The sequence below is a fragment of the Chlorocebus sabaeus genome, chromosome 9 (genome assembly GCF_047675955.1).
Source record: "Chlorocebus sabaeus isolate Y175 chromosome 9, mChlSab1.0.hap1, whole genome shotgun sequence".
NCBI classification, from domain to species: domain Eukaryota; kingdom Metazoa; phylum Chordata; class Mammalia; order Primates; family Cercopithecidae; genus Chlorocebus; species Chlorocebus sabaeus.
In genome coordinates, this window is record NC_132912.1 from 17,311,857 (window position 1) to 17,338,224 (window position 26,368).

Here is a 26,368-nt window from a genome sequence, read left to right on the forward strand (position 1 = left end):
ATAATAAATCTGTGTTGCTTTAAGCCACTAAGTTAATGATTATTTGTTACAGCAGCAATAGGAAACTCATAGATGTATAAGATAATAATTAGAGATGTAAAGAAAATATTTACATATAGGATAAGTGATGTCATTTTATTTATAATAGTGCAAAATTGCGAATGATCTAAATGTCCCAGTATAGACGATTAATTTGAACAAATACAGTACTTCCATAAAGTGGAGTATCATACAACCATTAAAAACCAAGTTTATAAATTCTACATTTAATGGCAAGGGAAAATATTCAAGATATTCTAAGTAAAGAAAGAAAGCTATAATTTATTTTAATGTTCATGGTCACATTAGAATAAAGATTAAAAATATAATCTAAGGGTTCATTATATTATATATAAAAATATAATGCAGTGTCTATCTCTGCATTAGCATCATTGGTGATTTTTTTAAAATTTCCTTCTCTATTTGTATAGCATTGGTATTGCCCGATAGAGCATAATCTCTGGAAAAAGGAACATGACTGTCTCGTTCAATGCTGTATCCTCACCATACAACACAGTAAGCAACAAAGAAAAATCACTCCATAGTTAGGTACTGAATAAATGAATATTTTCAGTGTGTCCCAATTTTTTAACAAATGTATTACTAATATTACTAAAAATAAAAAACAAGAAATGCACATAATAATAATTTTTAAATATTAAACTTCACTAGTAATCAAAAATTAAGATACAATTTCACCTACTAAATTATACAGGTTAACATATTATATTGGCATATTTATGGTCACAAAGACATTATTGAATATAAACTAGTATGTCCTTTTAAAAAAATAATTTGACAATATCATCAACAACCTTTAAAATGTTCATGTACTATAGCTTATTCATTACTTCAACAAATATTTGTTAAGCATCCACTATACAATGGTGCTTTTAGGTCCAAGGATACAATGGTGAACAAAATAGAACAAAATACAACAAAAAAATTCCCCACCCTCATGGAGCTTACATTCTAGAAGAGGAGGCAGTCAATTATAAAGATAAACAAGTACAATACAAAATATGATAGGCCGTAATAAGTGCTAAAGTGAAAAACAAAACAGGCAGGAGGATAAGGAGGCAGGGTAGAGGATACAATTTTTGGTACTGAGAACAGTTCACTGTGCATCTTTCTTAACCTTTTTCTGTGTCTAAACACAAATACATTACACACATACACACTGTATGTGCCCAAATATGAGACAAATAGAATAAAAGTTAATCCCCTATTTTTCCCATGAAAATATCCAAAATTAGATTTCTGGCCATTTTCATTATATAAATGTTTAAGGATGTAGCCAAAATAATCAAATGACTTCATATTGTATAATTTATAATTTCAACATATTTTATTTTTTATATTCAGTTTAATTACTATTTTTAAATTAAGTTCTACATTAGTAAAACAAACTGTTTTTTGAAGTTTTTTTTTAACTGGCATGAAGAATTACAGCTCTTAGATGTTAACATGGGAAGGGAAAAGGGTATTTATCCCATTTAATAGGTCTGGCCAACTTGTATTCAATAAATATGTGCTTGAAGAAGCCATCTGAGGTAATCTTTAGGATCTGTTATGAATTTATAAAGATATAATTCCAGGTAATATCTTTAAAAAATAGAGAAAGAATTTCTTATTCCCTGACTACTGTACTGGACAATGCTTATGAAAACCTTTTACCAACCCTGTCAAGTGTTTATTCATGCCCTGCAAAATATTTTCAGCAAGTATTTCCTGTGAGTTTATAACCAGGTTCATTTATGAATTCAAGACATATTTATTGAGCATGACTGACGCTGGCTCTGGCTCCAGGCAGAGATGATAAAACAATGAATCCCTGCTCCCACAGAGCTTCACACAAGGAGAAGCCTCCAACATATTTTATGTAACACTATCTTAGCATGTTCATTTGGAAATATTGTATATTTTCTACTCAAAGTTCATGAAACGATTTTATTCTACTTTCTCATGTGCAGCTTTGAAATCACGGTCACTATCATCAACAGGGCCACCTTTTAAATCATCTAACAGTGTTCAAGGACACACCAACTTTCCTTCAGTCAAAGTTACTTGAGATCTAGCCCTTTTTGAGTTCATGTATAATGATGTCACTGGAAATTCTATGCCCACCACAATACCCAGTAGCTATCTGTGATTTCCGCAAACTAATCACCTACTGTATTGCTTTATAATTTTCAAAAGGCTTGTTTACAATAACATCTAATACTTGTAATTGTGAGGTCATCCCCCTAAAAGTTACTTCTAGATCTTTAAATTCATTTGGATGGTATTAGGCCAATTCCATTGAGTAACCTCAATAAGCATCTAGAACTGGTATTAAGTTTCTTCAGGCTAATGTAGTTTATCTAAGCAGTACTTTATTGATTTGCTATTTTTGAGAAGTTTAGTAATTGAGTAATATGAAGAGATTTCCTTTCTGAAGACTAAATTATAAGGCCATACTCTGTTGTTGAAGTATAATTTTTCAGGTAAAATGAGTATCTCATATAGAAGAATTTATGCCAAACGTATCTGTAAGAGTATATGTATATATGTTTGTATTTTGTTTTTGTTCTTAGTTAAAATAATGGGATCACAAGTCTTTTGAATTTACAATCATGAAGGAAATACAAAAGATGATGTCTTCATAGTAAAAAAAACCCTTGGATTTTAAATATAGTGCCTTTGCCATATATTGATATCCAAAGTCATAAAAAATTTAGAAAAACGGTAGAGTCACATCTTTTCTTCAAACCATGGTACCAACATTCTGACAGTTCAAAATTAATGAAAAGAAATCTCACTGGATAGAGAACAAGCTAGAGATTAAGTCACAATCAACAAAGAGCATCATTTAATTTCAATATTCAAATAATATAGTTTTAACTATATAGTTTAACTATATAGTATAGTTAATAATATAGTTTTAACTCAGCAAACAATAACCACAAAAATAAATTGAGAACACAAGAATAACATCCGTTCTGAAGAAGTAGAGAAATGATTCTGGTACTTTATTACCATCAACCTTAGTGATCTATTAAAGTTTAGCATAGTTTTAAAATTCTAGTTAATTTAAAATCATATGCTAACATGATGCTAAAATCATAGGCTAACATATGATTTAAATTTAACTAGAATTTTTAAACCACAAATCCTATAAAGAATTACAGGTTCTTTTTGGACCAAAATTCAACTCTCATGAAGGCATCTGCCAAAGCCTATGGAGTACTGTATGTGCTAAAAGACTCTGGCATTTGTTTCTTAAGTCTCATTCATTGAGTACTAGAGGGTAATTAACTTCATTATTGAGTTTGAACAAAAATCACTAATGGATGCACAAGAACTATTTAATATTAATGTTCAACTCTCTAATAGAGCTGTTTTACTTTAGACAAAGAGGTCTGGCTAGGTTTGTGGTGATTTAAAGTCTCAGAATGAAAATAATTAGTGGATATAAGTAAAAGAAATCATTGGTCCAGGTGAAGTAATGGTAATTTTTTAAATTCCAACATACACTTTACCTAGTGCCTAAAAATGAGATACAATTTTATGCTTTTAGACAAGATCAGAGCTGGCTGGCACTATTCCTGGGCAGCACTTTTCACCAATATTCCTGATAATGCTCCATGGGAAAGCAAATGGCAACAGAGATTCTAAAAAGGTTCCAGACACCAAACTGTACATGTAACCTTGACCTCATTTATCATTATGATAATAATCACCATGTAATTATGTGTAGATTTGCTCTCATACATCAACTTCTTTTCAACTTTGAAAAATAAAGAGTTCATATTTCTTGACAGGAATAAAAGAGCAAAAAAAAAAAAAAAAAAAAAAAAACCACTTAATTATTTTGACCATAGCTCACTGTTAGCATATGATTTAAATTTTATAGTGAGTAAAGACCAATTTATTCTCAAAAGCTCTGATTATTTTGACAATATTTAAAATGTCTTAAATAAAAAGAACAAAAAAGTTTTCTCATGTATTACAGAAAAATATTTGTTATCTATTTAAATCTCACACACAACCATGCCTACAAAAACTCTTCATGATTCAGACTTAATTAAGTTTAAACTTATCCCAGTAGGATGACATCTCCTTCAAGCTGCAGATATTTCACAGCAAGCATGCCTGGAGTTCATTTTCTCATTTGTTCATTCACTCATCCATCTAGTATATATAAGGAATATTCCAGACAAAGCCTATCCTATCATGGAGCCTACACTCTAGAGGAGAGAGACAATAAACACACAAGTTTAAATTACGCCTATCAATAAAAAGTACTATGGAGAAAACTAAAAACCAGAGTAAGAGAGCATGGGAGAAGGGAGTGGTTCTAGTTTTATGTAGGTCGGTTACAGGATGTCTCTTTAGCAGCAACCTGCAGGAGATGAAGGGATGGGCCTGACAGATATCAGGGAGAAGCACTTTCTAGGACAGAGAGAAGAGACACTGCAAAGGCCCAGAGATGGGAACAAGCTGGTTTTGTAGGAAGAACAACCAGGAGGCCAGGGAGCCTGGAGTAGAGTGAGCAAGGGGACAGCCACAGGAGATGTGGCCCCAGAGAGAAAGGGGCTCTAGACCAAGCAGGCCTGGGGACCCATTCAGGACTCTGCATTTTGAGTGGTCGGAGAGGCTCCTCAGGAGTTTTAATCACAGTAATAACTTATCAGATACATTTTTTAAAGATCACTCTGGCCACTCTACTGAAAACAAACTTGCGATGCCAGAGCAGAAGCAAGGAGATCAGTAAAGAAGCTACTGCAATAATCCGTTGTCCAGGGTCCCAGAAACGTAACTCAGGCAAAGCTTAGCTGCAGATGCTTTATCTGGAAGGAAACCTCCAAAGTGGCAAGAGTGAGGGCAGTGAGGCAGGGAAGGAGGGAGTGCATTAGCACATTGGTCAGTGCTTCCCAGGAAACCCAGCCAACTGATCTGGCATGAGGGATTTGGGAGAGCCAGGCTGGATAGGATGACCACACCTCAGAGCTGTCAGGGGAGGGCTGTACCTGTTTGTGGGAGATGATGAGAAGCCCTGCAGTAGAGCCTACTGGGTCTGAAATAGCACTTCCCATCTTCTCACTGGCATTTGAGCAAGCAGCACCATAGGGGGAGAAGGGAGAGAGTTGTATCTGCTGGCTCCTTTCTCATCCTGTCTGTTACTGATCAAAAGTCCCCCCAAAGCGTGACTCCCCACCTCCCCGCTACCTACACACACGTTAGGTTTTGTGATCTGACTCCTCCAGACAGCTACTGAGCAGACAGAGTGCATGCCCACAGCCTGGCGCTTCACCTGAGTCCAGGTACAGGGGTCGACGATCATTCTGAGGGTCAAGCTCGGCCATCACCCCCTGACAGTATCAGATGAGGCAAGGTGGTATTAGTCAGGGTGTGACACTGAACAAGCAGCCCCAGGCCAGGAGGCAGGTGGGGCTGAGCAAATCTGAGTGGCGCAAAAATTAAGTCTGACAAGACAGGAGAGAGATTATAGATCAGGTGGAAAAGGTGAAAATGGAGAGAAATGATAGAGTTATAAGTACAGTCTGAAGGTAGAGCCTGTAGAACTGGCTGATGTGGGTGAAAAAGAAGAAACAAGATGACTCTAAGGCTCAGACGTGGGCAACTAGAAGAACGAAGCCACCTGTGATTGGGATGAGGCCGGTTACAAGAGTAGCAAGTTTTGGAAGGGGACAGAGACCAGTAGTGCAGCTTTGGGCATTCTAAGAGAAAACAGAGATAGTAAGAACGACAATACCTGCCTAATAGAAAAATTACAGAGAAGCTTATTTCAAAGTTCGTCCAAGTTGTGAACATAATTGGCTAATATGTACAGCCCTGGGGCCTCTTCTCTTTCACAACCCTAACATCTCCTCCCACAGCTCCATCACTGCCCTTTTGTTGCCCATCAGACATTTCCCAAAACATGCACTAAGTAACACTGTTTTCACAATGTAGGTGTGCTCTCCTTCCCCGAAAAACAAAAGGGTGGGCGGGGGGCAGGAGCAGCAGGATCCCTGCCCAAATATAAATACATGCGGGAAGTACTGTTTTAAGCCAAACAGCTACTTTCTTCTCAAAACCTCTGATACATTTCATGTATCAGAGAAGGTCTCAAGGAAAGATGTTGTGTGGAGAGTTTCTAGACATATTTGAACATCAAGGTACACTGAATAAACAAAATCCATATGATCCTCTCAAAAGATGTGGAAAAAGCTTTCAATAAAATCCAACATTCCCTCATGATAAAAATCCCTCAAGAAAGTAGGCATCAAAGGAACATACCTCACAATAATAAGAGGCATCTATGACAGGCCCACAGTCAACATCATACTGAATGGGCAAATGATGGAAGCAGTCCCCTTGCGAACAGAAACAAGACAAGGATGCCCATTCTCACCACTCCTATTCAACATAGTACTGGAAGTACTAGCCAGACCAATCTCACAACAGAAATAAATAAAGGGGCCAGGTGCAGTGGCTCACACCTGTAATCTCAGCACTCTGGGAGGTCGAGGCGGGAGGATCACCTGAGGTCAGGAGTTCGAGACCAGCCTGGCCAACATGGTGAAACCCCGTCTCTACTAAAAATTCAAAATTAGCTGGGCATGGTAGTGCGTGCCTGTAGTCCCAGCTACCCGGGAGGCTGAGGCAGGAGAGTCGCTGGAACCCAGGAGGCAGAGGTCGCAGTGAGCCAAGATTGAGCCACTGTACTCCAGCCTGGGTAACAGAGTTAGAAGACATCAAATGATCTCTCTTTGCAGATGATGTGATTTTATACCTAGAAAACTCTAAAGACTCCACCAGAAGTCTACTAGAACTAATAAATGACTTCGTCAAAGTTTCAGAATACTAAATTAATATGCAAAAATTAGAAGCATTTCTATACACCAATAATGTTCAAACTGAGAGTCAAATCAAGAATGTGATCCTATTTACAACAGCCACAAAAAATATATAAAAATACTTAGAATACATCTAACCAAGGAGGTGAAAGATCTCCACAAGGAGAATGACAAAATACTGCTAAAAGACATCATACAGGTGACAAATGGAAAAACATCCTATGCTTATGGACTAAAAAAATAAATATTGTTAAAATGGTAGTACTGCCTGAAGCAATCTACAGATTCAGTGCTATTCCTATCAAACTACTAGCATCGTTTTTTTCACAAAATTGGAAAAAAACTATTCTAAAACTCATATGGAACCATAAAAAAGCCTGAATAGCCAAAGCAATCCTAAGTAAAAAGAACAAGTCCAGAGGTATCACATTACTGGACTTCAAGCTATACTATAAGACTACGGTAACCAAGACAGTATGGTACTGGTACAAAACAGACATATTAGACCAATGAAACAGAATAGATAACCCAGAAATAAAGCCACACACCTACAGTCATCTGATCTTCAACAAAGTAGACAAAAAAAAAAAAAAAAAAAATGAGGAAAGGACTCACTATTTAATAAATGGTATTAGGATAACTAGTTAGCCATATGCAGAAGAATGAAACTGGACCCCGACCTTTCACTATATACAAAAATTAACTCAAGATGGATTAAAGACTTAAATGTAAGACCTCAAACAATAAGAATCCTAGAAGAAAACCTAGGAAACACCACTTTGGACATCAGCCTTGGAAAAGAATTTATGACTAAGTCTTCAAAAGCAATTGCAACAAAACAAAAATTGACAAGTGGGACCTAATTAAACTAAAGAGCTTTGGCACAGCAAAAGAAACTATTAACAGAGTCAACAGACAACCCACAGAATGGGAGAAAATATTTGCAAACTATGCATCCGGGAAAGGTCTAATAACACCAGAATCTAAAAGAAACTTAAACAACTGAGCAAGCAAAAAACAAACAACTCCATTTAGAAAATGGGCAAGGACATGAACAGATACTTCTCAAAAGAAGTGGCCCATCAACAAAATGAAAAAAATGGTCATCATCACTAATCTCAATCAAAACCACAATGGGACAGCACCTCACACCAGTCAGAATGGCTATGATTAAAAGTCAGTAAGAGGTTAGGCATGATGGCTCATGCCTGTAATTCCAGCACTTTGGAAGGTTGAGGCAGGAGTTTGAGATCAGCCTGGTCAACATGGTGAAACCCTGTCTCTACTAAAAATACAAAAATTAGCCAAGCGTGGTGGTGGGCACCTGTAATCCCGGCTACTCGGGAGTCTGAGGCAGGAGAATTGCTTGAACCCGGGAGGCAAAGGTTGCAGTGAGCTAAGATCGTGCCATTGCACTCCAGCCTGGGCAACAAAGCAAGAATCCAACTCAAAAAAAAAAAAAAAAAAAAAAAAAAGTCAAAAAACCACAGATGCTGGCAAGGCTGCAGAGAAAAGGGAGCACTTATGCACTATTGATGGGAATGTAAATTTATTCAGCCACAGTGGAAAGCAGCTTGGAAATTTCTCAAAGAACTTAAAACAAAATTACCATTCGACCCAGCAATCTCATTACTGAGTATACATGCAAAAGAAAGCAAATCATCCTACCAAAAAGACACATATACTCGCATGTTCACCACAGCACTAGTCACAATAGCAAAGAGGTGCCCATCAATGGTGGACTGAATAAAGAAAATGTGGCATATATACATCATTGGAATATTATGCAGCCATAAAAAGAACGAAATCATGCCCTTTGCAGCAACATGGATGCATCTGGAGGCCATTGTCCTTAGTGAATTAACACAGGAACAGAAAACTGAATACCTCATGTTCTCACTAATAAGTGGGAGTTAAACATTGGATACTCATGGACAAAAAGGTGGCAACAATAGACACTGGGGACTACAAGAGGGAGAAGGGGAGCAGCAAAGGTTGAAAAACTAACTGTGGGTACTATGCTCAGTGCCTGGGTGATGGGATCATTCATACCGCATATCTCAGCATCACACAATACACCTAAGTAACAAACCTGAACATGTACCCCTTGAATCTAGAAGTTGAAAAAGAAAAAAACAAATTTACCCCCAACCCCAAAAAATACTTTGAAGTGAAGTAAGCACATATTATTCAGCACAAGAAAAGATTAAGTAATTCAATTGTCTAATGGGAAGTTAAGGTTCTCTTTTACTGAATATTTAAAATTCACCTTACATATTTCTTTTTTGTATTTCAAGTTTATTAACTTCCACAGGTACCAGAGAAGAAATGATAAATATATTTTAATGGGATAACTTTTTACATTGCTTCACTTTAAATCTGACATGCTATATAAGAGTAACTATGAGGAAATAGGCATAAAAAGGAAAATTTTATAATCCCAAAGACAGGTATGTATAAATGAAAAAAAAAGTAAGCGGTTTATATTCCAGCCCCTAACAACTGATGCTATAAAAATATCCTTAGGTGACATTCATATCTACATACAAATACAATTCATCATAATGTAGTTGCCTGATTCAGTTACAAACACACCCAGTTACAAACTAGTTTGGTAGACTCCCAAGTTGGCATATAAGTCATGGAGGAACAAAGACAAAAGAGATTCAGAAAATGAATAATTAATACGTGACAAATGAGAGGCTTAGCATTTTAAAAGAAAATATTATGGCTAAGTAATTCTTACTAAACACAATGAAGTATTACGGGGTAAAACTCAAAGCCAACTCCTTGGAAGAGCTTTAGAAGCTCTTTGGCAGACAGGCCTTTTTGCTTTAAAGGCTGACTCCAATATTTGACTATATAGAAAACAGTCATCCAACTAGAGCTTTCCTTCATTTGCCACCTTAAACCACATTTTACTCTTCTCCTGTTACTACATTTTAAAATGAGAAAAATACAGAATTTTATTTGCAGGTGACCTTGCAGGCTCCACTGATATACAACCCATGACACTACTTCTTCCACTGCTTTCTGAAAGAAGCTATTTTCACTTGGAAGATTCTCATTAGCCAAAACTTTGTAGACTGTGCAGACATAAATATCAAAGTGTGCATAAGTAGTTTCTGAATAGGTCAAATACATATTTAAAAATGTAATAGACATTGTTATGCTGTGGTCATCTAGAATCTTTGCCTATGTTTCCTGTGTTTGAAAATTTGCCACAATATGGATCTTTCCTTCCCCAAATAGAAGCCAGAACTCGACTTCTCAGCTTCCCTTGTCTGACAGTGGGATGTAGTGCCTATCAACCACATGCATCTATATGATAAGACCTCAGTTTAGAGTCAGCAATGTGAGGAGAGACTTCAATTCAGAGGTAGCAATGTAAGGACTTAAACAAATGAGGAAACCCATCTTTCTGGCAAGGGAAGTGGTAAGAGGTACCCACCTCTCGGGAAAAATGACGGCACTTTTGGCTTCCAGACCCCAGTACCGTTGGTGTAAGCTGTGATGTTGGGATACAGCTTCACTGTGGAAATACCCACAGTATAGCATGGGCAGTGCTTCTGTTCACCTAACCTGTTTGCTGGTGTCCTGGAGATTCTGTGAGTTTCCAAATTTTTTTTTTCCTGATTATGCTGGCTACAGTGGATTCTGTGGGTTGCAACTAAGAATTACATATAATACAAAAAAAGAATCTGGGCTAAATAAACCTTCATCATTTGATAAAACGATAGCAGAATGATTATCAATTCAATAGTAACCTCAATAGTAATCTACAAAGAGTGTGGTACTGTGCTAGAGGCTGTACAGGAACAGCAAAGGATGTTACATTTAAGCCATGTTAACACATGGGCATATAGATACAAAATAAAGTTAAACGAAATTTAGAAAATACAGAAGTATCTATGTAGTGACTGTAAAAATGCAACAGCATATTGGATATGCTGATAAGGATGAAAAACTTTTATTGACATATTTTTTAAATGTTCACTGGGTTTGAGGCAAATCTATCATGTTGCTAAAGAAATTGAATATACTTTTTATAACTTAAAAGTCAGTAATGTAGGGAAAAATATTTGCAAATCATATATCTAATAAGACATTAAGATCCAGAATATATAAAGCCTACAATTCAACAACAACAACAAAAAGAAAATTCCAAAATGGGCAAAGGATTTGAAAAGGCACTTCTCTGTATTGAAGAATACAAATGACTAACAGGCACATGAAAAGATGCTCAACAACCGGGCACAGTGTTTCACACCTGTAATCCCAGCACTTTGGGAGGCCAAGGTGGGCGGATCACCTGAGGTCAGGAGTTTGAGACCAGCCTGGCCAACATGGTGAAACCCCATCTCTACTAAAAATACAAAAAATTAGCCGGGCATAGTGGCAGGGACCTGTAATCTCAGCTGCTCGGGAGACTGAGGCAAGAGAATCGCTTGAACCCGGAACGCAGAGGTTGCAGTGAACCAAGATCACGCCATTGCACTCCAGCCTAGGCAAGAAGAGTGAAACTACATCTCAAAAAAAAAAGGAAAAGAAAGAAAAAGAAAAGATGTTCAACATCTTTAGTTATTAAGAAAATGCAAATCAAAACCACAATGGGATATGATTTCATATCCATCAGAACGGCTATGATTTTTTTAAAATGGAATAACAAGTGGAGAATATGCAGATGAGGCAACAGAGTGCTCATGCAATGGGAAATTGAATGGGAAATTGTGCCGCTTCCGTGGAAAACAGTCTGGTGGTTCCTCAAGAGTTAAACAGAATTATCATATGATCCAGCTATTCCACTGCTAGGTCTATACCCCAAAACTTAAAAAGTAAGGACTCAGACAATACTTATATACCAATATCCAAAGCAGCACTATTCACAATGGTCAACAGGTAACTGATACAACTCAAGTGTCTATGAACAGATGAATGCATACACCAAATTGTACAGATATACAATGGAATATTACTCAACCACAAAAACAATTGAGATATTGATACAGGCTACAAAATAAATGAATCTTGAAAGCATTATTCTAAGTGAAATAAGCCAGACACAAAAGGACAAATGTTGTATTATTCTACTTATGTGTGGTACACAAAGCAGACAAGTTCATAAAGACAAAGTAGAATCAAGGTTACCAGGGACTTGAGGGAAAGGGAATTCGGAGTTTTTGTTTAATAGGTACAGAGCTCTGTTTGAGATGATTAAAACGCTTTAGAAACGAACAAGGGTGATGGTAGGACAACACTGTGAATGTACTTAATGCCATTGAACTATACACTTAAAAATAGTTTAAATGATACATTCCATGTTGTGTTTTACCACAATAAAAAAAATTCCGTTATGAACCTTACCTAGAAATCAGTCAAAACTGAAGTTCAATATTATTCCTTTTGTGCTGCTTGTTATACTATGTAACGTATAGATCCAAGGAAGTTAGTAGATCTAACCAGAACAATGGCAACATAGCATGATCAAAAGGTCAGGTAGGTAGACCTAGGTTAGAATATAGGTTCTACCACTAATTAGTTTATTACATACTTTAAAAAGGACCTGAATTTAAAAGATCCCTAATAAACAGTAGAGTTAGCTGCTGTTATTGGTCTTTATTATTATATTAAAAACCACCTGGAAAGGAACAATGCATTTTATTACAGGTAAATTTTAAACTTTAGTACACCAAATAAGTGAACACTGGAAGGCAAACGAGTGTGGAAAAATATGTGTATCAATATGATTAAGAGTCTATCCCTAATATGCAGACTTCCACCCAAAAGATGAGAGCAGAGAGGTACAGGGAGCTAGGAAAGTTGCTTTGGATCACAGGGTGGGCCAGGGAAGGCCAACACACGAACTAAGACATGAAATGTGAAATGAAGCTGGAGTGAAAAAGTCTGAGGTTAGGGAGCACTCTGGATGAGGCAACAGCAAAAGCAAAGGCCAGAACTTTGAAGAACTTTGAGGGTTTGAGGAGCAGAGAGAAAGAAAACCAATGAGCCTCGACAAGAGAGGCTGAGGAAAGAATTCAGGGAATAGTTTAATTAGAATTTCAGCTTTGCATGTTGACGGTGAAGCGGGATGCTGAGGGGGAGTGGCGGATAAAATTGAAGAGGATACAGAAGCCAGAACTCACAAGCCTGTTAAGAAGATGGGACTGTGATTCCAACCTCAAAGGGAACCATTTAAGCAGCGAAGTAAAATGATCTGGTTTACTCTGCAATGATCATTCTGCCTGCTAGAAGGAAAACAGATGGATTAGGGAAACAGAATGGAAGTAAGGAGAGAAGCTGGGAAGCTAGGTTAATAATTTAAATTAGAGAACATAATAGCTTAGATTCACAACAGTAGCACTGGCAATCGAAAAATGTGTACAAATTCATGTTGCACTGGCTAATAGGACAGAAGATATTTTACTCTTTCATTAATCTCCAAACAGTAACTTAAAATTACACAATTTCCCCTAACAAATTAGCAAGGATTAAAAATTGATAATACAAAATCTCTGAAAAGCAATTTCCTATCCTCTCTCTCAAAAGCCTGAAAAATTCTCATAGTTTTTCACTTAGTAACTAGCACACAGTTAAGTCTTACTGTTGAATTAATTCATTCCAACAGTTAGGAAACATGCTTAAAGAGAAAATTGGCATTATACTCAAGAATGTAACTGTAGCACATTGTACTTGCAAAAACTTGAAGAATTATCTAAATATTCCACACTTAAGGAGTGGTTGAATTACAGCTTAGGATAAAGTACTAAGCAATTCATTAAGCAGTTTGAAGACGTGGGAAAACGCGGACAGTATATCACTTTAGACAATTAACAAAAAGTAAATAGTACTAGAGCTTTGTTTCGATGCTGTTAAGTTTTAATATGAGAAATAAAGATAGCCAGCATATAAGTACTAAAAACTTGATCATTAACCTAGTCTAGAATTGAAACTCAATAAATCTGCTCAAAAAAGTTATATGCTAAACCCATTAAATATTGTCTGTATCTTACAGTTAGTCTCTTGTTAGCCTTGGTTCTAAATAAGGAAGCAGGGGAGCTTCAGTTTGGTGGTTGTCTTAGTAATTTAAGAATAAACATGCACCTTCAAAGCCTGTTTGTCACTCTATATCCCCAGCAATTAGCACAAAATCTGGCACAGAATAGGAGCTCAATAAATAATTTTGAGGGACTATCACCAAAAGTAAACCTTTCAGTTCCAACTCAGCACGAAAGAAATCAAAAACCTCAAAATCAAAGACGTGCATAAAAAGTAATAGTTTGCTTGATAATATCTCGTGATGTCGTTTTAAAGTAATAGTGATAACAATGTATAATATTTGGAGTGGCTACAATGTATCAGGCACTAACAAGCACTTGACAGACTTTAATCCTTATAATCATCATTCTCTTTTAAAACCAGGAAACAGGTTCATCACAGTTCACGAACTAGCCCAACGTCACACTGCCACCAGGCTGGAACTCAGTTCTTTGGCATCTAAAGGCAGAACTATAGAAGACACATTTCTTTCCAACAATCAGACTTCCAAGTTCTCCAAGCTTCCTCTACCGTCCTATTTAGCATTCGCAAACTTCTACCTTTAATTGTAGCTATTACCCCTTCCAAGATCCATCTCTCACCAGGGGAGCCCCTGCTAGCTCCCTCCCTCCCTCCCAGCTGGGAAGTCCCCCAGGATGAAGGACCGAGTCTCCATGCTTCTCGGTGGCTGCACACTTAGAATGGGGGCTTGGCACCAGGCGGGGAGCTCGCCCCTTTGATACCCTTTGAGTTTGATTTACTGCCTTGCGAATCCCAACTCCCAAATGAGCCCTTGGAGGCGCCGTGTGCGGCCCCTCGGACCAGACTCGGCGCCAGAAGGGAGTCAGCGTCTGGAGGGGTGGACAGGGCGGCGCGCAGGAGCAGTTTCCAAGACAACCGAAGGCCGCCCCACAGTGTCCGCCCCACAGTGTCAGCCCCACAGCGTCAGCCCCTAGCGTCTCGCCGCTCCGCCCCTTCCCGGCGCCGGTGCTCCGACCAGCCCCAGTGAGCGAATATAGAGAGGGGTGCTCGATGGGCTCTCACCTCTCAGCGCGTGGTGCATGCCGCCCACGCCGCTGTACAGCTCCAGCACCCGCAGGGTCTCCATCCCCTGGCCTCAGCCGCTGCAGCCCCGGAGCTAGGCCTGCCGGTCCGTCGCTCCTCTTTCCTCCATCGCGCCGCTCCCTCAGCCTCTGGTTCCGCAGCGTTTCAGTTCCCCTTTTTCCTGCTGCTCCAGGCTGAGGGCTTGAGAGGGCCGCGCGGCCTGGGGGTTGGCAGGGGTCGAGAGGGGAACAAAGAACGGAAAACAATAAGGCTTCCCGAATGAATGGCAGCCACTCTGTAGCCTGATTTACGCTCCATTTCCTTCTTTGGTGTCAGGGGCCTTGAGTGGAAAAGAAATCCAGAGTTCAGTAAAGGGGAGAAAACTGCCTTGGTTTCTAAGTGAATTAACACTGGTTAGAAGCCAGAAAAAAATCATTTTTCAGGCAAGCTGCTTTTCTGTCACTTAGAAGCCTGAACATTCAAACATTCTTTCCACAGTGTGCCTTGGGTCCTGCCTGCCCTGGGTCGATAGAGATAAATCAGACCAGCCTGTCTCCTAGAGAAGGTTCCAGAATTACAAGTAAGGACACAGGTCCACTAGCAGCAGAGAAAAACCTGTGTGCGTGCCAGTAATACAGAGCATGTTTGTTGTGTCTTTTAGTGGGGTTAATTATGTTTTAGCTTGGAAATTACACCTACATAGAATACACAGTGAATATCATGTAGGATTATTCATGGGTCTTTAAGTGCTAGGGCCTTGATTCCTCAGGATGGTCCAGTAACCAATTGTTAAAGGCTCATGTTGATGAAAAATGACAAACTCCGTAAAATGTTTGAAGAGGTTTATTCTGAGCCCAAGTTGAGGACGGTGACCCATGACACAACCCCAGGGGGTCCTGAGAACATGTGCCCAAGGTGGTTGGGCTTCAGCTTGGGTTTATGTGGTTTTAGGGAGACATAAGGACGTTAATCAGTATATGCAAGGTGTACTTAGTTTGGTCCATAAAGATGGGACAACTCAAAAAGGGGAAGGATTCCAGGTCACAGGTGGATTCAAAGATTTTCTGACTGGCGATTGATTGAAAGAGTTAAGTTGTGACCTAAAGACCTGGAATCAACAGAAAGGAATGTGTCTGGGTTGAGATAAGATGGAGACTAAGATTCTTATTATGTAGATGAAGTCTCATAGGTAACAGGCTTCAGAAAGAATAATTGGCAAACACCTCTTATCACATGTAAAAAGATGCCAGACTCTAAGTTAAATCTCTCTTGGATCAGGAAAAGACCTGGAAAGGGAAAGGGAGTCTCTATAGAATGTAGATTTTCCCCACAAGAGATGGCTGTGCAGGGCCATTTCAAAATATGTCAAATAAATTTATTTTAGGGCAAAATGCTTTGATTTAGGGCCTGCTATCTTTCATGTGGTGCTTTACTAGAGTCAGGTTGGAATTTTGGTATCTTATTGCTAAGAAGAGTCTGTTTTGTCAGTATGAAGGTCTCTTGTTTTAATATTAATGCTGATCAGTTGTGCCTGAACTCCAAAGAGAGGAGAGTATAATGAGGTATGTCATGCTTCCCCTTCCCATCATGGCCTGAACTAGTTTTTCAGGATTCTTTGGAATCCGCCTGGTGGAGGCGTTCACTCAGTCAGTTGGGGGGAGCTTAGAAATTTGGGGGGGTGCTTACAGTCAATTATAAATGAAAATAATGTACCCATATGGAGGATAGAAAATGTTCCCGTTGTGAAGTATTCTTCAGTTTGTTCCCGACACTGCCACAGGTTTTCGTTAGGGGGAACTTGGGGGGTACCACTTGTAATAACAATAACTGATATGTTAGAAATGTTGCATGTCTGCTAATGTGATGCTGTTAACAAATAAAAGTATAACCACTGCATCCGAATTATAGAATTCACTGGTTCATTTTGATGTTGTCTATGAAATTAACTATTTTAATTGTAAATGTGCGTTGGCCATGTGCTTTACTTTTTGTTAGTCACTTTCAGATAACAAGAGGGGTATGGTAGAAAGATACCAGATAACTCAGCTTTAGCCCTGGCATTGCCAGTTAACTGATTGTGTCACTTTGAGATGACCCTGGTTTCCTCATTTTTAAGATAAAGGAGAAGGGAACAGAAAGAGATGGATTGCTGAGGGTGTTTTCGTTCCAAGAAATGCATTCATGGCTGAATTCAAATTTGAAAAAAATGAGACCTGATTTGGCAACCTGTTAATTATTTATTCAATTTGAAAAATGTAGAAAGAAGACTTGTTACCTGCTTTAAGCAAATGTACTCTTAAACTAACTCAACTTATAGAAATCATATACACACTGACATATGTATAATGCACGAAGCCACCTTTTCTAATATTGATTACATATAGTACCAGAAATAAATATCAGTACATAAAATGTAAAGGGAGCTATATAGTCATAGTGACTTATATATAGCCAAAAACCAATATATTAAACAAATCTGGAATTTTCAGCATTCATGCTCTAAATCAAACTAAATGTGACAAAAGACCTTACCTGTAGGGGAGAGACAGTACAGAAACGTGGCAGAGTTAATGAAAAATACCAACCTCCTCAGAGGAAGGAGCCTCAAACCCCTTCCCCACACAGGCTGATTACAAACTGTTTACTCCGATACTTAAGGATCTTCGCAGTGTAGCCCTGAACTTACTTTTCTTCCTTTTTTCTCTTCTTGAACTCTGCTATAAATGAAACTGCTTGGTGTTCCCCAAACATACCCTTCACTTCACTTCTCTGCTTGTATTCTTTCCCTTCTCTAGAAATCTCCTAGACTTCTTCAAGATCTATACTTCAAGTGGAACCTTCCTTCTGGACTCCCAGCCTAAAATATCCTGACACATTACGACTCCTCAGTCTCCCTCGTCTTCTGAAATACAGATCACCCTTATACCTGTCATTCAGTCCTTCCAGTTCTTCTAGCCCAGTTTTCACCTTATATGTGCCACGTCTTTATGTATTATTTCCTCTCTAAAGCTTATCTTATATGATAATTATTTCAAGAATGAAAACTCTCTCCATAATCATAATCTACAACTATCTCCATGGAAGCATCTGTAGATAGTAGGCCCCCTGGGATTATGTATGCAAATGTCTTCCAATCACTGGCACAAATTACGTGATTTGGTGGAAGAGCGGGAGGGCTGGTGGAAGTGGTACAATAGGGAGTAGTCGAGGAGAAAAGTGGGGTGAGCAGAATGAAAGTATATATTGATTACTTTTTCCCAAAGCAAATCCTGAAGGCTCATAAAAGAGAAGAAAAGCTCTCTAGCCCCATAGTTTCCCATGAAGTCATCCTCAATGATATGTACAATACTATTTATATTTTAATTACAGAAACTAGACATACTTTTTAAAAAGCAAACAAATATCAAAACTTGAATGTTAGTATATTTAGTACATTTTCTCTAAAAGCAGAAAATGCATTTCTTTAAAAAAAAACTAATTAACACCTGGAAAATAAAGGCATATATAAAACATATCAGAAATAATTAAGGGGCACATCACAATACTAAGGGTTGATTAAAAGAGTAATAGCACACGCTCAATTATTAAAGACACTGGGCTTGGAATCTAATGACATTTTTATCTTCTTCCCCTATGCGTTCTTTCACTGATCATTAATATCTAATAAAATGGAATAAAGTTTTCCAAGTGCTGAAAATGCTTTTTCCAATCATCTTTGAATTTCCATGATCCAGGCCACTCTATTTCTCAGTGAAATATGATGCAGATTCCTACACAGGCTCACTTACAGGCTGAAGCACCCTGCTTATGCCAATGTCAGTCATGAATAAGTTGCATTCTGGTTTTACACCGAAAAATAATGGTCTTTATGAATTGCATGGAAAATGAAAAAGTCATACGAGAAGAAAATGACAATAAGAAATGTCCTCAAGAGAGTACATTTTACAAATTTGAACTGGAAAGGCCCACAGAGCGTATTTACCACTTCTGAGCTCCCACTTATTTAAGAATGCCTTCTACTATTTTCCTGATCCGTGGGCAATAAGCCTTAGCTTGCAAACTGCTAATGAAATGTTTCATGGTGAACAGCTGGAATTATTAGAAAATTCTTCCTTATAGTCTCCTAAATTCCAGTTTATTTTAGATTTGCCCTCTGCACTGATTTTAAAGAATTCTTCCTATTCTGCCTGGGCACTGTGGCTCATGTCTGTAATCCCAGCACTTTGGGAGGCAGAGGCGGGTGGATCACGTGAGGTCGGGAGTTCAAGACCAGCTTGGCCAACATGGCGAAACCCATCTCTACTAAAAATACAAAAATTAGTCGGTTGTGGACTGGGCAAGGTGGCTCACACCTGTAATCCCCGCACTTTGGGAGGCCAAGGCAGGTGGATCACCTGACATCAGGAGTTCGAGACCAGCCTAACCAACATGGTGAAACCCCATCTCTACTAAAAATACAAAAATTAGCTGCGCATGGTGGTGCATGCCTGTAATCCCCACTACTCAGGAGGCTGAGGCAGGAGAATCGCTGACCCCGGGAGGCAGAGGTTGCCGTGAGCCAAAATTGTACCCTTGCACTCCAACCTGGGCAACAAGAGTGAAACTTCATCTCAAAAGAAAAAGAAAAAAAAAGATTTTTTCCTCTTCTATAATGATTTGCTTTGTGGTTAAGAATGCAAGCTTGAGAGCCACAGTGTAGACAGGAAGCACACTGCTGCTGCTGCTGCTGCTGCTGCCTAGCTAGTGACGTGGAGAAAGTCACTACATCCTTTTGAGCCCAAGTGCACCTCTAAAATGTATAAACAATAGGACATGCAATTGCTATAAAGATTAAAAGCACTTAGCCCAGTGCCTAGCACAACACAAATAAATATATGTTAAATAAAGAGTGTCTATACAATGACATCCTCTTAAGTGATGCATTCTCAGTCCCGTCAGCTATGAACTATCACATGGCATGATTCAGATCCTGCGCATCGGTCACAGTCTAGCTTGGCGATACCCATTTTAGGAGCCAATACTGCATGAAACAAACTGAGCGTAGTCAGATCAGCATATGGTAGAGCGTACCAGATGGCTACAGACATTTAAGGACTCTAGGGCAGCATTGGACCCTTTAGGAGTGTTCAGGGGTCCTCCGCTTAGACTATCGTGGAGTAAAGACTGAAAGTTTGGAAGCTGCCTCAGCCCTGACTGAGGAGGTGCTGAGCATGGAAATAAGGAAGTCAGAGAATAGACAGTAGAATTCATAGTAAACTAGACACCGCTTAACTCTTAACTCCCAGAAGAACCAGGATAGCTGTGAAGGCTAGAGCTACAGCTCTGACAATCTTCAGGGAAAATTTTTCCAGTGACCTTAACCAGGATGCATCAATTGGGGAGATCCGGGGTGGAGGGGAGGGGGACGTATTAATAGCAGTGAGTCGTGTGTTGACTCTTTCATACACTAGGCACTGAGGAGATTTGCAATTAAAAAAAATTTAAATAGCAGCTGGAGCGGTGGATCATGCCTGTAATCCCAGCACTTTGGGAGGCCTGGGTGACAGAGCGAGACTCCATCTCAAAACACAAACGAGCAAACAAACAAACAAAAACCTTGCAAAGTGTATAACTTTGTAATCTATTTCAGACCATAAAATGGCCCATAGTAAAAAATGCAATTGAATACTTTCATTTCCTAAGCATAGGGCATTTTTTCTAATTTAATTGATTCTCACTATCCAAGAGGATAACCAGTAGCCACATTTGGTAAATTGTTTAAAGTAATTTAATTAACGTTAAAATTGAGTTAATTATACTAGGCACATACCAAGTGCTCCGTATTGGTCAGCACAGATGTAGAATATTTCCATCATCATAGAAAGTTATATCGGGCAAAGCTGCTCTGCAGTGATAGTGCCTATTAGTTACAGCCTTTATTAATAGCCCGTTAATAAATGACCAGTGTTGGAATGTGTGCATCAATTATTGCATACTGAGCACCAATTTTAAAGAAATGTCCCCCCCAAATATGGAGCAAAATGAACTCAAAGCAAACCTTGCAGCTAAACATTCTTTCTCTTTCTCTATTATCCAATCGCCTTACTGATAAACTGTCATGGAGGAAAAGAAACGGGAACAGCAGATGTGTTCTGTCAGTGGATGTGATAAACTTTCAAGAGAAAAAGAACAGATGGAAAATGAACTTCATGATGTCTTTAAGGAGCAGTACTTTTTTTTTTTTTTTTGAGACAGAGTCTCACTCTGTCACCCAGCCTAGAGTGCAATGGTGCCCTGCAAGCTCCACCTTCCAGGTTCAAGTGATTCTCCTGCCTCAGCCTCCCGAGTAGCTGGGATTACAGGTGTGCACCACCACGCTCGGCCTTTATATTTTTAGCAGAGACGGGGTTTCACCCATGTTGGCCAGGCTGGTCTCAAACTCCTGACCTCAAGTGACCCACTCACCATGGCCTCCCAAAGTGCTGGGTTACAGGCATGAGCCACCGCGCCCAATCAGAAGTGGTACTTTTCTGTTATAAAATATATTCTAGTGACTTCTGACTGTGAATAATGTTATCTTACACTTACCTCAGAAGAAATAAAAAGAAAACATGTTTTTAAAAATTAGGATCATGAAGAAATTTAATTATACATTTTCTGCCGAATAAAATAGAAACCTTGCAGTTTGCCTCATACTTTGCCATTTCAAAGTACTCATAGATTTTTAACATGGATTTTCCTCCTGGAGGCTCTTTCTGAAATTCCCAATTTAAAAATATTTTACAGCAAATTTAAAAGATGATGTTTCAAAGTAAATATAGTGGGATCCATTCTTTAAAACTGCTCTCTTAACTGCACAGAAAGTTGGAACTAGAAAGTATCTTAAGGACTATTTGATACACTGTTTTTCAAACTATTTTTAGAGATAAAGCCTTTTGTTCAAACAAAATCTCCTCTGGAATGGGCAGCAAAGACAGAGAGGTAGAGCAAGAGCTACACTATAACTTAGTATAAAAGATACTAAGTAGGCTCAGTTGGTCCTGCCTGCTGCCCCCCAACACCCAGAGGCAAGGCCAGGGATCTAAACCAAAGCAATCCCAGGAGCCACAATATGTCACTTCCTGAGAACAGGCTGTCCTGAGGACTGAGGGCAACTGCAGAGATCTATGAAGAAAACTTGATCTGATATGACAAGGCATGTTATAAAAGCCAGACAAAAATGTTAACATAGCTGCACAAAATAGAGACTGTCTCACAAACTAACATTTACAACAGATCCCCTGCCCAATCGCTCCTGAAAAGACAGCTTAATACAGTACAAAGACCATGGTCCTTAGAACTAGATGGATTACCATGGATCCTGCCTCAAATACTCCCTTTCTTCACATATTTGATAACAAGGTAACTGTGTGTGTGTATGTGTATATACATATATCGTGTATATGATATAATTGTACACATATCAATTATATGTGTACATTTCTATATATATCATTTATATGTGTACCTATCTACGTATACAATGTGTATATATAGACAATGTATATATGTACATTTCAATATATACACAATGTATATATGGCATATATGCATATATATCATATACATATGTATCATTTGTGTATATATCTGTGTAAATATATACTGACATATACATATATACACATATATACATTGTGTATATATTGAAATGTACATATGTACATTGTCTACATACACACATTTTGTGTGTGTGTGTGTATATATATCTCAATAATGTGCCTAGAACAATAAATACTGGTTTCCTTTCACTTTCTGAACAACTTTGTCATAGTATGTATCCCATTTCTTCTAACAATAGAGAGAATTATTTTCCTACTATCTTTCCATAAAGGGTATATGCCCAAGAGATTAATTTGTATATTAAAATATGCAAAAACTAAGGCGAGATGTCTTTCCTTATTGTTTTCTATTATAGCTTTCAATCTTCTCAGGTGGAAAAACACGACCCATGTTGAAAATACAGGAGACAGAATTTAGTACCTTGGAGAGCTGTTAGTACCTTGCTCCTTTTCTCTTGTAATTTATCTGAACATTTACAACTGCTCAAGGTAACCAAAGAACACAAATCAGACCCAGTCCCACCAGGAAACGAAAAACACACACACACACACACACAGGCACACATCCCTTCATAGTCTTTTCTCTGCATTGCTACATCATCAGAACTGATAAACTAAAACCCAGAGAAAATTCAAAGACAAAGAGTTTTAATTTTACCCTGCTTACGTACTAGTTCAGGTAAACGACAGTATCACTTAGAATTGTTCTCGTATGATTTAATAATGACAAATATAACTAAAATGTAATAACACTTTCATAGTACTACCATGACTGCATCTATCCACTCTGTAAGAAAAAAAACTTCGTATTATTTAAAATTATTAAAAAGTTTCTTAACAGTTTCAAAATCACTTATGTAAGCAGTTTACAACATACAAGCACATTTTAGATTTCAAACTTTCTCCTCTAGCTGCATATTGTAGGGGCTATCAACCTTTACTTTAGAGAGTTAAACTTATTCCTGCAGATCAGGACTAAAATGTTTTATTTCCATCTAAGGTAATTACTGCTAAGTTAAAATATATAAATCCTCCAATGGGATTGGTGCTATGTTTAGTCACTCAGAGAATACTGGCTGACGAAAATAGACCACGTTCCAAAAGACAGAAAAAGTATGTTTGACTAATAGAAAAATATCAATGACTTGTATGTTTCAAATAACTTTATAAATGTTTAAAATGTTTATTAACCCATTTTAGACCTATCAGCTTTTCTTTTTTAATATTCACTTTTTTACAAATAAAAAGTAGAAAACCTCACGTCATTTGCTCAAAGTCACATAAGTTAACGTTCTGCAGGTTAACAGATTTATTTACAAATCACATGACCATATTTTTAAAAGACGGGAATTTAGACGATAACACTAGCTTTTTGAGGAAAAAATAGGCTGGAAGTCATCAAATAAAAATGAAAGGGGGTTAGTATATATTTTGAGGAAGAATTTCATATTAGGAGTTAGACAGGCTTCTGGTTAGGAAAGAATGTCAGGAATCTGCATGTCTTTTTTTTTTTTTTTTTCCTCCTTTCATTTTAGGACCAAATCCTAGAATAGGGTGAAAAAAGAATGCAAAGAACAGCATTATTTATATATCTTTGTAGAGTTCACAGTTTTAAAATCAAAAAGCAGTTTTATCATATTACTATTTCCCTAGAGTATGAGGCATTATTATTTGGAAAATAAATTTTTGATTATCACCGACAGTGAAAGGAACTTAATAAACAAACATTGGAAAAGTCTGAAGTACTGAAAGCTCACTGTAACTGCAAGAGTCTCTCTTCTGACCATTTTTTTTCTTTTTTGCTAATAGTAAAATATGCATGCAGTGATCTCAGCTCACTGCAACCTCCACCTCCTGGGTTCAAGTGATTCTCCTGCCTCAGCCTCCTGAGTAGCTGTGACTATAGGCATGCACCACCACACCTGGCTAATTTTTGCATTTTTGTTAGGGACGGGGTTTCATCATGTTGGCCACACTGGCCTTGAACTCCTGACTTCAACTGATCTGCCTTTCTTGGCCTCCCAAAGTGCTGTGATTACAGGTGTGAGCCACCATGCCCGACCATAGCTAGTATTTTGAGGTTTCTCCCCCATAGTCTTTGAACTAATTGTATTTTACCCAGATCAGAATCTTATTGCATATGTTTTATACCTTGCTCTTTTTCACCTAATATGTTATCATTATCAGTTCTGTACTTCATTAAACACGTTAAAGATATATACCCTTTTTAAATGCTGACTTTTTTTTTCTGAATTTTAAAAATAATACGTGCTAATTTCCAGCAGTAAAACAAATTACAAAAATATACAAAAATTAAATGCACTTTCTTCTGTTAACTTTGATTCCATCCTCCCCCTTAAAAAGAATTTTTTTTAAGTTTGTTGAATGTCTTTTAATAAAGATGTTCATCTCCAAACTATGACAAGGCAGTCACAGACATTTTTGACATGAGCTCACAGCTGTACACATATGTTTATGTAGGAGTTCTCATATTTAAAAATATTTATGCCTGAAGTGCAAAAAATAATAATTTAAACAAAATACATAATACATTTTGTTTAATTTGTCTTAAGACTGATGTATTTTAATATACATGGGAATCTGGAATCATCTTACAACTGAGAAAAGTTAACAGTTAACTTCCTCTGAACATTACATTTTAAACATATTTTAGCTCCCAAAACAATATGTCAGGCCTCAGATAAGCACTCTTTCAAAATTCTACCCAGGTGGAAAATACTAAATATGGACGTTTCAAAAATAATTCGCCTTTAAAGCTATATTTGGTGATTAGATCAGGTACCATGAAAGTCATAATTATAACCCTTGCATGTGTAAAGCATCTTCTCCTCGGCTGCCTCAGCTCCTACAGGTTGATGGTATGTAAAGTCAGGGCATCCACAAAGTGATTTATTCCCCCTTTTACCTTTAATATGGTGCGAAAGATCACATTTTGGCCATTGCAGTGTGGGAGCTCATGTCTACAATCCCAGTGTTTGGGGAAGCCAGAACAGCAGGATCCCTTGAGGCCAGAAGTTAAAGACCAGCCTTTAAACAAAACAAAAAAATTTAATTAGCCAGGTGTGGTGATGCGTGCCTGTAGTCCCAGGTACTCAGGAGGCTGAGGCAGGAGGATCATTTGAGCCAAGGAGTTTGAGGCTGCAGTGAGCTATCATTGTACCACTGAACTCCAGCCTGGGTGACTAGTGAGACCTGTCTCTCAAAAAGAAAAAGGAAAAAAAAAAATTAGGATATTTTGCCTAAGGTACCCAAACACTAGAAACATATTCCGAAGTGAAATTATACAGCAGTATAATGCAAATTTTTTGAAGGAAGGGGTACAGAAATAGTTACATAATGCTTACAACCTTATACTTATGCTGAAGGTATAAAAGAGTTGAAGATTCTTGAAGACAAAGAGAAGGTCTTTGGAGAAAGTTATCAGCATGCTACAGGGGCTGTCTGCTTCTCCCCTCAAGCCTGAGACAAGGAGATCCAGAGAACCACCCAGAGAGTTTAAAATGTAACCCTATAACCTTTGAGTTTGGGGAGGCAAATTAATTCCCTTGGATAGATCTGAGCCATACAAGAAAGCAAGCTGTCTTAAGCCCTGTTCAAGGGGTCACCCGCAAGAAAAAAGGTGTCATGCAAAAAGGAACAAGGGGAGTATCACTGAATGACTCCTAGGGGCTGTGGCAGCAGTCACAGAGAAGCAGAACACAAGTGCATGTCTGCATGTCAGGGAGCTTTGAGAAAGAGAAAGAGAGGGAGAGACAGAGACAGAGACAGAAAGAGAGAGAGACAGAGAACCCCAAAGAAGCACCT

General features: G+C 38.1%; 1 protein-coding gene across 11 annotated transcripts in view; it reads right to left on the reverse strand.

Moving 5' to 3' along the window:
* Positions 1 to 25,573, reverse strand: part of TRDMT1 (tRNA aspartic acid methyltransferase 1) — a 71,585-nt gene extending 46,012 nt beyond the window's left edge. For 2 of the 11 annotated variants that reach the window (XM_037983372.2, XM_008002386.3), the window contains exon 1: positions 14,964 to 15,159. In XM_037983372.2, the coding sequence (XP_037839300.2) occupies positions 14,964 to 15,027 (64 nt within the window). In that variant the 5' untranslated portion in view covers positions 15,028 to 15,159. Of the gene's footprint in view, positions 1 to 14,963; positions 15,184 to 25,469 lie in introns of those variants that run through there. The other 9 variants (XM_037983376.2, XM_008002389.3, XM_037983378.2 and 6 more) reach the window with 7 other exon arrangements.
* Between the last annotated feature and the right edge of the window lie 795 nt (positions 25,574 to 26,368).